At 43.1% G+C, this 13,405-nt stretch overlaps 2 protein-coding genes across 2 annotated transcripts in view; both read left to right on the top strand.

Annotated features, from left to right (window-relative positions):
- The window catches only part of rif1 (replication timing regulatory factor 1), a 40,367-nt gene extending 36,760 nt beyond the window's left edge, over positions 1–3,607 (top strand). The window contains exons 31-34 of the mRNA XM_038273202.1: positions 1,205–1,320; positions 1,413–1,563; positions 1,645–1,762; positions 2,912–3,607. Of these exons, the coding sequence (XP_038129130.1) occupies positions 1,205–1,320; positions 1,413–1,563; positions 1,645–1,762; positions 2,912–3,189 (663 nt within the window). The 3' untranslated portion in view covers positions 3,190–3,607. The remainder of the gene's footprint in view (positions 1–1,204; positions 1,321–1,412; positions 1,564–1,644; positions 1,763–2,911) is intronic.
- A 4,946-nt stretch (positions 3,608–8,553) lies between these two features.
- Positions 8,554–13,405, top strand: part of LOC119775284 (acetylcholinesterase collagenic tail peptide-like) — a 28,214-nt gene continuing 23,362 nt past the window's right edge. The window contains exon 1 of the mRNA XM_038273211.1: positions 8,554–8,752. The gene's annotated coding sequence lies outside the window, so the exon portion shown is untranslated. The remainder of the gene's footprint in view (positions 8,753–13,405) is intronic.

Genomic DNA, 13,405 nt, shown 5'->3' with positions numbered 1-13,405 from the left:
AATTCCTACGGTGGCCTTGTTGGACCAGGGTTCCCGCGGGTCCTTAAAAAGTCTTAAAAGGCATGGAATTCTTCCAAATAAAACTAAGGCCTTAATTGGTATTAAGGCCGGGACATTTGGGAGATGCACCATTAACTTTTTGTCTGGTAAATATGAGCAAGTGTAAATGGAACCAAAATTGTCTCCAGCCAAGAGTTTTCTCCATGGCTAAAACCAGGGAACATACATGAGGCTCAGTGGATTTAGTGCAAGAAGTCATTGAAGCTCAGAACGATGGGAATTAAGGCAGTGGAGTCGCACATGCGAAGCACGAAACACAAAGCGTCAAAATGGAGTTACGGAGAAACAGCCAGTATTTCTCAGTTTAGTTCCACCCTTGTCTCTGCAACGCCTCCACTTATCACCAAATCAAACATACTAAGAAAACCATACAAAGAAAAATAGCTGCAAAAAAGACTTAGCGCTGGTTATGTTGGGGCTTTAAAACTGATTTGTTTTGTTCCCTGCTAAAACAAAGTTTGTGAATTCAGTTAAATAATTGTTAAATTATATCTGACATTTGTGTGTTTTTAGCTTTCTTCCTGTATGGGAAGCTTTTCAACATTTGAAACATTAGTGCAGTGGTTTATGTTAAAATAAACCTTTGGGTTAAGTTGTCGCAAGCTGGTTTTTCTTTTGTTTCTTGTGAATTTGGTCTTAAATCTTTATTTCTAGTGGCATTAAAAAGTCTTAAAAAGTCTTGAATTTAATTTTATGCTGTAGGAACCCTTTGGACAAACTTGTCATATAGAAACTGCTCTCTGCTTCCTTGCTGGTTGTGCAGGAGGTTCAATTTCTTCAGCCTCTGGGTCCGTACTCAGTGAGAAAGAGAGGGATCTAAAAATTAGGAAAAAAAGCTAAATACAAAAAGAAAATATGAGAAAAAAGGAAAGTTTGTTTCAGTTTTTAAAGTGTAATTTCAGGATTGACTTTTTTCAAATTTCCATTAATTAAACATGATCTCTGCGTCAATAATGGTCCAAATTCCCTCCATAGGAATGTGGCAGATGTTCTGGTGGCTCTGAAAGCCATTTTCCCTCCCAGTTAGCTGCCCCTTAACATGCCTGCAAACTTAAACTCATTTTTTCCCTCCTCGTTGTTTTCATGATTGAATCAAAGCTGATTGGTGGAACTCTCTGAGCAGACTTCTTTGTGTTTCCCTCAGATATCAGAAATGAGTCAGGAGCCTCGAGCCGTGCCCAGAGACTGCATCTACCCCTCCCTGGTGGGCTGCTCGGCCCCCGTGGAGGCTGTGCTCACCCAGATTTCGTCCACCATGTGGTGAGAGCGGCCGGCACCACACTGTTTGGTTTGTTCGCCGTGAACCGGTTAGACGCTGCGCTAAAACGGTCGTCTGTCTGCTAACCCCACAGGTCCAGAGGGTTCGGGCAACTCATTCGCGCCAGAAACGTCAAATCGGTGGGCGACCTCTGCGCCCTGACGCCCTCCGAGATCAAGACTCTCCCCATCCGGTCTCCAAAGATCTCCAACGTCAAGAAGGCCCTGAAGATCTACGAGCAGCAGGTGAGACTCCGGTCAGATCGGGGCGGCAGCGATGGTTTACGTCATCGGCGAGTCGTTAACATCTCAGCTTTGATCGTACAGCGTAAAGGCAGAGGGGGAGACGAGCTGAAGAGTTTTGATGAAACGGAGAGGATGACATCTGAGCCGGAGGAGACGGGCGGCGCTCCCACCCCGGACGAGGAGGAGAAGACCTCAGCAGGTGAAGAACGAGCAGGAAATCGACAGACGGATTGTTGTGGCGTCTGCTGTGAAGCTGGTGTGTTAGCGGTTCGTTGTGGTGAAGAAAGAGCCGAGCCAAAAATCAAAGCTCTGGATTTACCGGTCGATCTACGTTCCTACCCTCATCTATGGTCGTGAGCTTTGGGTCATGACCGAAAGAACGAGATCCCGAATCCAAGCGGCTGAAATGAGTTTTCTCCGTAGTGTGTCTGGCCTCTCCCTTAGAGATAGGGGGAGGACTCAGAGTAGAGCCACATGTTGAGGTGGCTTTGGCATCTGGTTAGGACGCCCCCTGGTGAGGTGTTCCAGGCATGTCCCACCTGGAGGAGACCCAGGACACGCTGGGAGCGCCTTGCGATTCCCCCCGGAGGAGCTGGCCTAAGTGGATGGAGCGAGGGACGTCTGGGCCTCCCTACTGAAGCTGCTACCCCCGCGAGGAGAGGGGAGAATGGAGCAAAGTTAGCCACAGCGCTACCAGCTCTACCCCTTCATGTCATGATGTCGTCGCTACTTCTTTCACCATAAACACTTTTTTTTTTAGCCAAAACTACATTTCCGCCTAACATCCTGCCCACTAAAACCTTTATGGAATAAACATTTACCGTATTCAGTCCAATCTGCTTGAGTTATAGTCTAGATGTGGATCTATAAAGTCTGAGGGTTCATCTAGAGTTTCAAATGGGCTTTCATGGTGTTTTGCAGAGTTGAATTTGGAAAACAAATTTGGCGAGGTTGTTTAATCACCTATAAATCAGATATGGGGACATTTAAAATACTGGTTCCACGTGAAAATATTCCTCATTGCCTTTCTGTCATACAGATACGAACAATTGTATTTCCGATTTATAGTTTGGGAGCCGTGCTTTATTTCACATATGTAATTTCAGGCGGAGTTTGCTCCTGGGACCCTCTGGGCTTAAGGGTTTGCCCGAAAAGCATAAATTGAGCTTCAGCAGGTGGATAAAAATGGTTCCTGATTCAGACGAGCTTCGTTTAGTTAATGTTGGTCTCATTTTAAGGCTGTGAGGCGTTCATGACCACATATAGGAGTCAAATTTGAATGAATCAGACTCTGAGAAAAAGACGTTCAGCTCCTGCTTTATGCTAACGTGGTTTTATGTCTTCGCAGCGTCGGAGCTGATTGACGAGCCGGTTTCTGCCGATGTGAACAGCTCTGTGTCAGAGGAGCGGCGTGATGGAGAGGAGCGACCCGGGGAGGGAGAGCAGCGACCCGAGGACGCGCCGCCAGCGGCGGTGGAGGCTCTGGCCCGCAGGATGACGGCGCTGGAACTGAGCCTTTGCTCCCCGCAGCAGCTGGTGGAGATGCACGAGCAGCTGGGAGGCATGATGAGGGCGGTGGTGGTGGAGCTGCAGACGCGTCTGTGTGGCGCCGGCGACAAACACTGAGCAGCACCGCGGGACGCCGCACCAACACACAGACTGAGGAAATTGCAATAGACAAATGAAGTTTTTCCTTCTGGATCTTAATGGGATTTTAAGATTTCCTGGATTGTTTTTAATCAGTTCGTTTCCTGGTAGACGGTAGAATTTCCAAAGACTTCAAACTTACTGCCTACATCTGTCTCTGCATGAGCTTTAGCTTCCTGCTTAAGAATTCTGTCATGAAGCGATGGAGGACGTTTACAGCCTGATTTCTGTAAATACCGGCGGGCTGATTTCAGACCCGCCTGGGGCGACGCTTCCTGTTCCACGCATCTTCGCTCATTTGTCTCAATGCCTTTTTATTGTTTTAACAGACTGATCCACAGTGTTTGCTTCATGTTTGGGTTTTAATCTTCTAAATAAAAGAATTTCCAGACTTTTAGATTGTTTCCTTCATGGAAAAGGTCAGCGTGCAGAATTCCAGGCCGAATGCTCCGGATCTCAGCGCTACAGGTGATGCATGCGTCGGTGTTGAGGAGCGGCTGAATGTCGGACTTCCTGTCCGTCAGGAAGAAAGATGTTGCGACGACTCAGAAAAGTCGGGAACTGAGCGAAATCAGATGTCTATTTTTCTAATGAACCCATTAGGTTTTTCAGAAGTAGTCCAAATTAATATGGAGTGAAATTTGTTCTATTATTGCTGCAAAGATCAAGTTTTCAAAATGGAAAAAACAAATAGAGCACAGAAATGAAATTGGCAAAACTTGAAGCTTTTAAAACTTACTTACAGGGTTAATGATAATAACCAACACAGGACGAAAAGTTCCCTTTCTGCAGAAGAGGAGAGGTAGCCTCGTGAGACCATCCTGATCTCGCGAGCTTTCAAGGTTTCACTCGCTAATCAGTCTGGAGACTCTCCGTTAAAGAAAATTTGGAGCCGTTCACCAAACGAACGTCCAATCAGCGTTGGCTTTGAGGCAGGTTGAGGTGTGACGCAACGAGAAGCGCGACAGTTCAGTCTAAAGAACATGGCGGCTTCAGCCGATGAAACTAGCGTTAGCGTGGCTATCGAGCAAGTTTTATCGGAATTTCTTCACTGAAAGAAGAGCAAAACACTGCTCTGGAGGCTTTTCTCAGAGGAAAAGATGTTTTTGCTCTTCTCCCGACTGGTTTGGGCAAAAGTAGCCTGGCTTGTGGTTGTGTTTTCGTCGTCGCTCTGTTAGTACGTCATATGCTTCGTTGATCTGATCGGTTTATTTGGCCCGTCTATCACCAACATAGGCCAATCAGCTAACCAGTATTTTCGCCCCTTCCCAAAATTACTTCAACGGAAGGTTTCCAGATGGAAATGCGGAGCAAATCCATCTGGCGGAGTCAGGTTAGAGGAGAGGATCCAGGTGGAGAATTTTAATTCCCTGAATGTCTGGTAAACTCTGTATGGACATCTGTCTTCAGGAGTGGTCAGAAGTTTACACATGATGGAGCATAACGCTTCCTAATGCAGTTTTATTGTGGGTGGTGGTTGGTCAGCTGGGTCTGAATAAAGAAAATCAACCAGGAAACGTCCGGAGACTTTTTCAATTATTATCCTTTAAACTGAATTTAACACTGAAATTAGTGTTTATGCATCCATGTTATACGTCTAATTTTTAAATATTTTTTTTTTCCATTTTAAAATCTAAAGTGTTTTGTTTAAGTAGAGAACAACAATCGTTCAGTTTGGTTTATAGATAATTTGCTGATTCCCATATTTTCTCAAACCCCTGAACTGATGGTTTGTTATTTTCTTTCTTTTTTCTGTCTTAATGTTGGCAGTGGGCTTTAGGCTGCCCTGCAAGGCTTTAAACCTGGGTTTAACCAGAGACTAAGCCATTCTCAAGCACATATCAAGGTGCTCATTTTGAGCCTGGATCCAGATTTATTGTTGATTCTGTTCATGGTGGAGAATCCTGCTTCACAGCAGCAGGTTGAGCCAAACATCCTCTAAATGTGCAGGGTCATCTTTGAGCACGCCATTTCACTTTTCTTTCACCAGTTCACCGCAGTTCTTCCAGCAGTCCACACTTTCTCTGCTCTCTTTTTCTCATGGTCTTCTCCTTCTTTCCCATCGCCCGGCTTGCCACAGGTTTGCCTGCTGTGTCTAAAAGTAGCAGCAGCAGCAACCCAGACTGACAGCTCATTGGCTCATTTGGATCACGTGCAGCCTGGAGCCGGACGCTCCCCAGGGCTTTACCGTATTAACAGGAGAAGAGGCGCAAGTGAATTTAGACACCGTTTTCGGACAACATGCGGTAATTTATAAATGTTTTAATCAGGTTGGGTCCGCTAATCCGTGACTAAGCTAATATAAATAAAATGATGACCTTTACATTTTTCTAACAGTAACTTTGCTGTTTGCAAAGTTTTTCTAATATTTTTTCATATAGGTTTTATTTTTCGATGTTCTCTTTCTCAGATTGAGATTTACAAATGTTTCTTTTTTTTTTAAAGTGTTCTCTCTTCAGCTCGGCGTTCCTCTGGGGGGGGGGCGACGAAGGAAAACCCTGTTGGTCATGAGCGACTGTTTGCATTTCGCTTGAAGTGGAGAAAAGAAATCCGTAAAACTCCGTCTGAAACAAGTCATTTTGAAAACATTTTATTTAAAAGTTTAGAAAACGGGGAAAACAAAAACTTCTTCCCCTTTTTAGATATATTTTGTAGAAATTTAACATCTGAATTGTATTTAAGTCAATTTTACAAAATGTGTTTTTGACAATAATGGAACAAATTTCACTCCATAAATTAAAGATAAAATATTTAAGCCTGAAGCAACCAGGATGACATCATGACCCCTCAGGAGCCGTGGGTTTTAAGACCCTGTAGAACCTGATGGTTTGAACAAAATATCACTGCAGTATTTTAAAATTAACACTAAAAATCATTTAATAGCTGTGTTACTCTTTTTATCTGTTTATTTCTGATTCATGGCTTCTGAAAGAAAAACAAGTTCCAATTCACCAAAGCTCAGCTCTACCGTCCTGCAGTCCATAGGATTTAATGAATGAAGGCGTTTAGCCTCCCGGCCTCTTGCTTTTATTCAATCATCTCTGGGTCGGCCTGAAGAATAAGCAAACTCAGTAGCTGCTTGTATGGAAACTAGAGGCCCACATAGAACAATTTGTTTTTTTAATATATAATTATTTCTGCAGTTTTAGTAAAAAAAAAAAAATTCCCTGGTTAAAAAAAACATTTAGAAATAATTTCTTATGAAATATATTGTTTTTGAGTGTAGACTGACAGACAGATTAAGAAGGGCTGGACTTAACTTCTCTGAAACCAGCCTGTCTTTGTAGAACAGTGTGATGATGATGATGATCATGCTCTGGATTCTGGGACTGGAAAACCTTCCAGACTTCCTGAAGTTCAGACGACCTCATTCAGTCACTTCCCTTTAAAAAAAAAAAAATCTGCTCCAATCTTTGGTTTCACCCCGAGGATGAAGAATGATCAGTGGGCTGGCAGCGTATAGTCTGAAAAACCAAGATGGCGATCAGATTTCAAGCAGATAAAGGAAGAACGGCTTTTAAGGAGTTATTGAAGACCAGAGGAACATAAACACTATCAGTGTATATGTTCCTGATCATCTCTATAGTTCTGCTGCTATAGGCTTAGACTGCTGGAGGACATAGGGACCCCTTTTTCTTCATTCTATCTCTATTCTCCCACTCTGCAGAATCTGTTAGTTCAATCTCTAACGTTCTGCTCTCTCTGCTTTTTCTCATAGTAGCTTCATCTGGTCTGTTCCTGTTTGGCTGTGACTCCATCCTGGAGAGAAATATCAGCTGTGCTGCTGCCATCAACACCTTTGTTTCTAGATGTTGGAGCTTGGCCTGTTTTCCAGTGTAGTCCTGTTTCTCTGACTGTGACTAACTGGATGTGCTCTCTTCATCCTCTGACATGGGAGCTGGCTCGGAGCTCGTCTGCCTGGCTGTGTGTTTCCTGGACGGGGCCGCCTGTGGAGCTGGTTGACAGTTGCCTTTTGTATCTATGCTTCTTTTTCTATGTCTGCTTCTGTCTCCTTGAACCCCAGTGGGCCTCAGCAGATGGCCGCTCACACTGAAACCTGGTTCTGCTGGAGGTTCTTTCCTGTTCAAAGGGAGTTTTTCCTCTCCACTGTCGCTACAAGCATGCTTAGTGTGAGGGATTGCTGAAGAGTCAATGAGTCGATGCAATCAGCTGGTTTCCCTTACATAGAAAACTTTGAACCAGTCTGACTGGATGATCTGGTGAACTGGAAAGTGCCTTCAGATTAAATTGGCGCTATAGAAATAAACTGAATTTAATTGAACAGTTTGCACACAAAAAAAAAAAAAACATTTCCTGCTGGGTTTCAACTCACTTTTTAAATTTTTTTTTAGAATATCAGATGTTTAATTGATTTAATTGTGTTTCTGAACGATGTAACGTGTAATTTTTATTTAACCGTTTATTGTTCTATAAGCACCAGAGATGTCAAAAGTATTCATGTTTATTACTCCAGTAGAAGTAGAAATCCTGCTGTTTAAAAACACTTTAGTAGAAGTTAGAGAATCAACTTCAGCTTTTTACTCCAGTAAAAGTGTAAAAATAGCATTTTTAAAACTACTTAAAGTATAAAAGTAAAAGTAATGCAGGAAAAAAATGTGAAGGCCAGAAGCTTTACTGCTCTACTCTATTAAAGGAACAGTTTTCTATAATTCTGGATGAAAACTTCCTTAGACTACATTCTCTTAGTTTATAACTAATGGTAACAGAGTCACATTAAACTTTGCATCATCTGGAAAAACTATTTATTTTGGTGTGTGGTAAGCAACATGTTGGGGCAGCACCGAGTCGAACCACAAAGAAATGAATCGTCAGGATTAAACTGATTATTTTGACAGTTTTTATTTTTCTAAATACCAACAGGCCATAATGAAAATGAGCTCAAATGAAACAAACTAATCAGTCTATTTAAAAAAAAAATATGTAAGGAGTAGAAAGTAAAAAGTATTACTCCAGTAAAGTATAACTAGCTAATATTTCCACTGAAGTAAGGTAATGAAGTATTTATACTTTGTGATGACACCTTTGCTTTAAATAAACTGCAAACTAGTTTATAAGTTTTAGTGCAAAGCATTAGGAGCATTAGCAGAACTGCAGCGACTAGAAGGTGTGTGAAGGATCTGATCTGTTGGTGCTGCAGAAAGGAAGAGGTTTACTCAGGGCCGGGCTGGGGTTGACCCTCTTTAACATACAAAGTCCAGATTATAGGTTTAGACCCTTAGAAGTCGAATGATTGTGTGCCTGGTTCCCTCTGCATCTCTGTTATCTGCCGCAGCAGCTGTCCAACCTGACGTATAAGCAACCATCAGAAGATGGCAGTGACTTCCTCCCGCTCTGAGTCTGATGAGCCAGCTCCTCTTTGGCTCAGTGTTTAAGTAATTATCTGATTCTTTTTGCTGAGCTCTGCCAGTGGCTGCGCTGCGTTTCCATGCTTTATAGAGATGAGCCCCATTCAGCCGTGCAAGCTTTGCAGATTGTTCTCCAGCTCTGCAGGACGAGGACCTACAGAGGATTCAGCAACAAGGTAAGACACATGATGCATGGAGCAGTTTCACTTCATCCTGATCCTGAATTAATCAGGCTAAATGTCCTCATGTTAACCTCCACCTAATCATGTCATCAATGAAATTCTTATTTTTTAAATGATGGAAAGAAAGTCGAACTGTTGAGGCTTTTTCTACTGTTTCAGCACAGGAAGGTTTACTTTATCAGAGCAACGTTTTGCTGGAAGAGAAAAGCGGCTTTATGGTGCAGGAGCTGAATTATTACAAATAGAGTGGTGCAACTTTTCCATCCCGCTGAACGGAGCCAAATATGGAAAAACCCTTCATGCAAATCATGCCTAATGCCCATATTGTCCAAAATAGCTGTAAATATCTCCACACTCATCCAGCGTTGCCAAATCCCACTGCAGCAAACTTTGCAGCAGAGGGAAGTAAAATTACTGTAAACGTTTAACACCCAGAATGGAGCTACCAATAGTTTATTCTATGCAGTTTATTTCTATAGCGCCAACATTCACAACTTGTCATCTTAAGGCACTTTACAGATCATCCAGTCAGATTGATTCAAAGTTTTCTATGTAAGGGAAACCAGCTGATTGCATCGACTCATTGACTCTTCAGCAATCCCTCACACTAAGCATGCTTGTAGCGACAGTGGAGAGGAAAAACTCCCTTTGAACAGGAAGAAACCTCCAGCAGAACCAGGTTTCAGTGTGAGCGGCCATCTGCTGAGGCCCACTGGGGTTCAAGGAGACAGAAGCAGACATAGAAAAAGAAGCATAGATACAAAAGGCAACTGTCAACCAGCTCCACAGGCGGCCCCATCCAGGAAACACACAGCCAGGCAGACGAGCTCCGAGCCAGCTCCCATGTCAGAGGATGAAGAGAGCACATCCAGTTAGTCACAGTCAGAGAAACAGGACTACACTGGAAAACAGGCCAAGCTCCAACATCTAGAAACAAAGGTGTTGATGGCAGCAGCACAGCTGATATTTCTCTCCAGGATGGAGTCACAGCCAAACAGGAACAGACCAGATGAAGCTACTATGAGAAAAAGCAGAGAGAGCAGAACGTTAGAGATTGAACTAACAGATTCTGCAGAGTGGGAGAATAGAGATAAAATGATGAAAAGGGGTCCCTATGTCTTCCAGCAGTCTATGCCTATAGCAGCACAAATGCAGAAAATAGTTTAGGATAACCTACGTATTGTTGGATGATGTATAAGAAAGGTATAGCCACAGTGAGGCTATGTTGACTAACTTAATCGTGACAGGGTGAATTCTTAAAGTCTCCTCATGAAGCTATCTGCTTTCTAAATATTCAACCGACACAAAGTGCTCAGCCACATAACCCTCACATATCCTGGGCTTCATATTCGCTAAAGAACAAGGAACAGCACGCCTGGTTAACAGGTCCCACAGCCCAGACCCTGAATCCTAGCCTCATGTCATAGAGAGCAACTAAAGGCTCTGGGTGCAGGCGTGTTGAGAACTTCCTGCTCTATCTGGTTTTCTAACGGGAACACCAGGCTTCTCTGACTGGATACTCCAAGTGTAAAGCTTGATGCAGGGTGGCTAACAGTGTTGGACTTATTAACGGGAGATTATTTACACTTAGACAGACTTTATTATCATTTTGTATACATAGAGTGTATACAAAAAGAAATTTCGTTCAGTACAGCTCTGAAGAGATTTTTAATTTTCTAAAGTGCAGCAGTGATAAAGGTAAGAGATAATGTAAACATACGACTGTATATTAGTTACATTGATGATGTCATGGGCTCGGGACACGCAGGGCTGGGATGAAATGAAATTTCATGACATTTATCGACAAACCCTTAATTCTGCTGCATCCCAGTTCATGCTGCCAGGTTTATATTAGCAGGTTTGAAGTTGCTCTCCTGTTCCCACAAAGTGCTTTAGGCATAACGACATAGAGGGGAGGATCAGTAAGAAATAACATGACCGGCATCATTGGGATGAATTACATGAAGAACTGAGGTCCTGCCCCCAAGGGTGGATTTAGGAAATTTGGGGCCCTAGGCAAAGACAGGCAGGAGGCCCTCTGAATTGAAATGAAAACACATAAAACAGACCCATTCTACAGATATAGAAATGTTAATAGAATAGACATCCATTATTTGTTCTAGGTTTTGTCCTTCTCATCTTGTCCCTTTTTTAATGTTTTGTACTCAGCTGACTTTTAATGCGACGATAAAAGTAAATAACCCAGTCCTTCTTTTCACTGTAGACAAGCCATGATCTGCTTATCTGTTCTCCATTTTTCATTTGGATGAAATAATAGCTGCATGAATCATGACAGCAGACAAGATAGAGGAGAGCAGGAGGCGGGGTTACCAATCTACTCGCTCTGGAGAGCAGAGTTCGCTGCTTTTAGATGTCTCCAAAGTCTCCAGTAGCAGAAAAAAAGTCAATTTTTTTTAAATCAAAGTGCTAGAGGGGTCTGAAAAGTGGCTAAATATAGCGATTAAAGCGCTAAGTTGGCAACACTGCTCTTTGCATCGTTTGTTTTGAAATGGTTTGCTGCACATTTAATGTTATAAGCATTCTAAAACATAATTAATGTGCACAAATAAGGAATAGTTGAAATAATCATACATGTAAACAGAGTTTTATGGGGCCCCCAGGAACTTGGGGCCCTAGGGAACTGCCTAGTATTGCCTAATGGTAAATCCCAACCAGCCCAACCCTCCCATCCAGCATTAGTATCTGACCTGAAACATTTTGCTTCTGGTGTTAAACCTGGTTGTGAAGCTTCTGTTGCAGAAAGTTTCCTGCAGCAGAAGCTTCATTTCTGCATTTGATCCATTTAAAGCGAAGGAATGTGAATAAATACTTTATGGAAGTCCAGATAATTAGTCTGGAGCAGTGAAGTAAAATGGTGATTAGTTCTGAAGACATGGCTTCTCTGAACCAAACCACACTGCAAAAGTTTTTAGTGTGAATTTACAGAAAATAATTGGATGAGTTTAGCATGAATTTCAAAGCAAAGGTAACATCAATATACTGTGAATCATGCAGCAAATTACTTACATTTTTATGGCTGTGATGTTACAATAAAGCATTGTGAAAGCACAGCTGTTTACTGTAACTTTATAACTTCAATGACAAAGCAATTACCTTGGTATGACATTACTGGGAAACTACAGCTTTTTGCTGCTCATTAGTACAATAATGCTACGTTCAGACTGCAAGCAGCAGAAGCAGCAGAAAACAAGCGTGCTGCTTTAATAGTGATGCTTGTAGAAGTTTAGTTCTGATGCACAGCTGCAGCATATTTGCAGCTCCAGCTGCGCCGTGGAAAGTGGGTCTGATGTGCTTTGGGCGGAGCTACCGTATCCTTTCTCTGCCTGGAACAATGGCAGCTATATTAGCTGTGATCAGCGGGTAGAAAGTAGTTAGAATCTATGTTGAAGTGAGAAAGTCCTCCTGAAAACATGGTCTGTGCAGTCAGTTCATCCAGATTACCATCCTGCCTTCAAAGATTATTTCTCTGTGGGAGCCGCTCAGACCCCCACATACCGGCGCTGCGCTGTCACTGGGAATCCCCAGCAGCAGCTGCCTCAGGCCCGCTCGCCTCTTGGGGGTTTTCCCCTCCTGTTGGTGGCGGCTGGAAGCAGTGTTGCCAACTCAGCGACTTTGTCGCTATATTTAGCAACTTTTCAGACCCCTCCAGCGACTATTTTTCAAAAAAGCGACTGGCGACAAATCTGGCGACTTTTTACGGCGTCACTGGGGGCTTTTGGAGACTCTTACGTGAAAGCATGTATCGTTCCTACTCTTGTCCTCCAGCGGCAGCTGCTGCCGTTGGGCGCCTCCCCCATCCCAACCCCGTTCTCCCGCAGGAGTCCCTCTCAGCGCTGCAGTCAGAGCCTCAGCGTCCAGACTGCAAATGAAGCTTGCATGCGCCGGGATTGATGGTGCAAATTGATCACGCGGTGCCGCTCCGCCCTGACTTACATTCAAGGCCGGAGTGAGCGGGATGTAAATAAAATAAAAAATAAATAAATAAGCATTAATGGACAGAAAAAAGTAGCTCTATATATTGTTTAGTAAAGTGAGTAAAAACACTATTATATAGTGTTTTTACTCACTTTTTGTCTTTCTGTAATGACATTATTTCTCCCACAGCATCAATAACATGCACATCACTTCCTGTGGCAGATAATGCAAATTAGGCGATGACGTCATTCAGCGACTTTTAGCACAGCCAATAGCTACTTTCCTTACTGAGGAGATGGCAACACTGGCTGGAAGTAGATGTTGGGGTTTTTACGTACGTAATCCAAACTGAAGGCACCAGAATAATAAAAGCCAACATATTCTGCCGGCAGGTTTCTACATTTGAAGTTAATTTAGGCTTTAATAAACTGTTTCAGAGGAGTGATCATAGCGCTCTGCATCAGCAGTGCTGTGTCTGACTCCCTGCCAGCTCCCAGATCAGCTTCTCTCATTGGTTGATGTGGTGCAATGAGCAGCAAAACCTCAGTTTTTTCCAGCGCCAGCAGCTGCTACTTCTGAAGAGCAGATGTTCAGCTTCAGCTGCTCAAAACGTGCCGCAGGATCTTTTGCTGCACCTTCATGCTCGTCAGCCATTGACTTTGCATGTAAACCAGCTGCTTCTGCTGCCTCTGCTGGTTGCAGTCTGAATGT

This window comes from Cyprinodon tularosa, unplaced genomic scaffold, assembly GCF_016077235.1.
Source record: "Cyprinodon tularosa strain WSP-4 unplaced genomic scaffold, ASM1607723v1 ctg860, whole genome shotgun sequence".
Taxonomy (NCBI): Eukaryota; Metazoa; Chordata; class Actinopteri; order Cyprinodontiformes; family Cyprinodontidae; genus Cyprinodon; species Cyprinodon tularosa.
The sequence above is the reverse complement of the archived record's forward strand: the minus strand, read 5'-3'. Positions and strand labels throughout refer to the sequence as shown.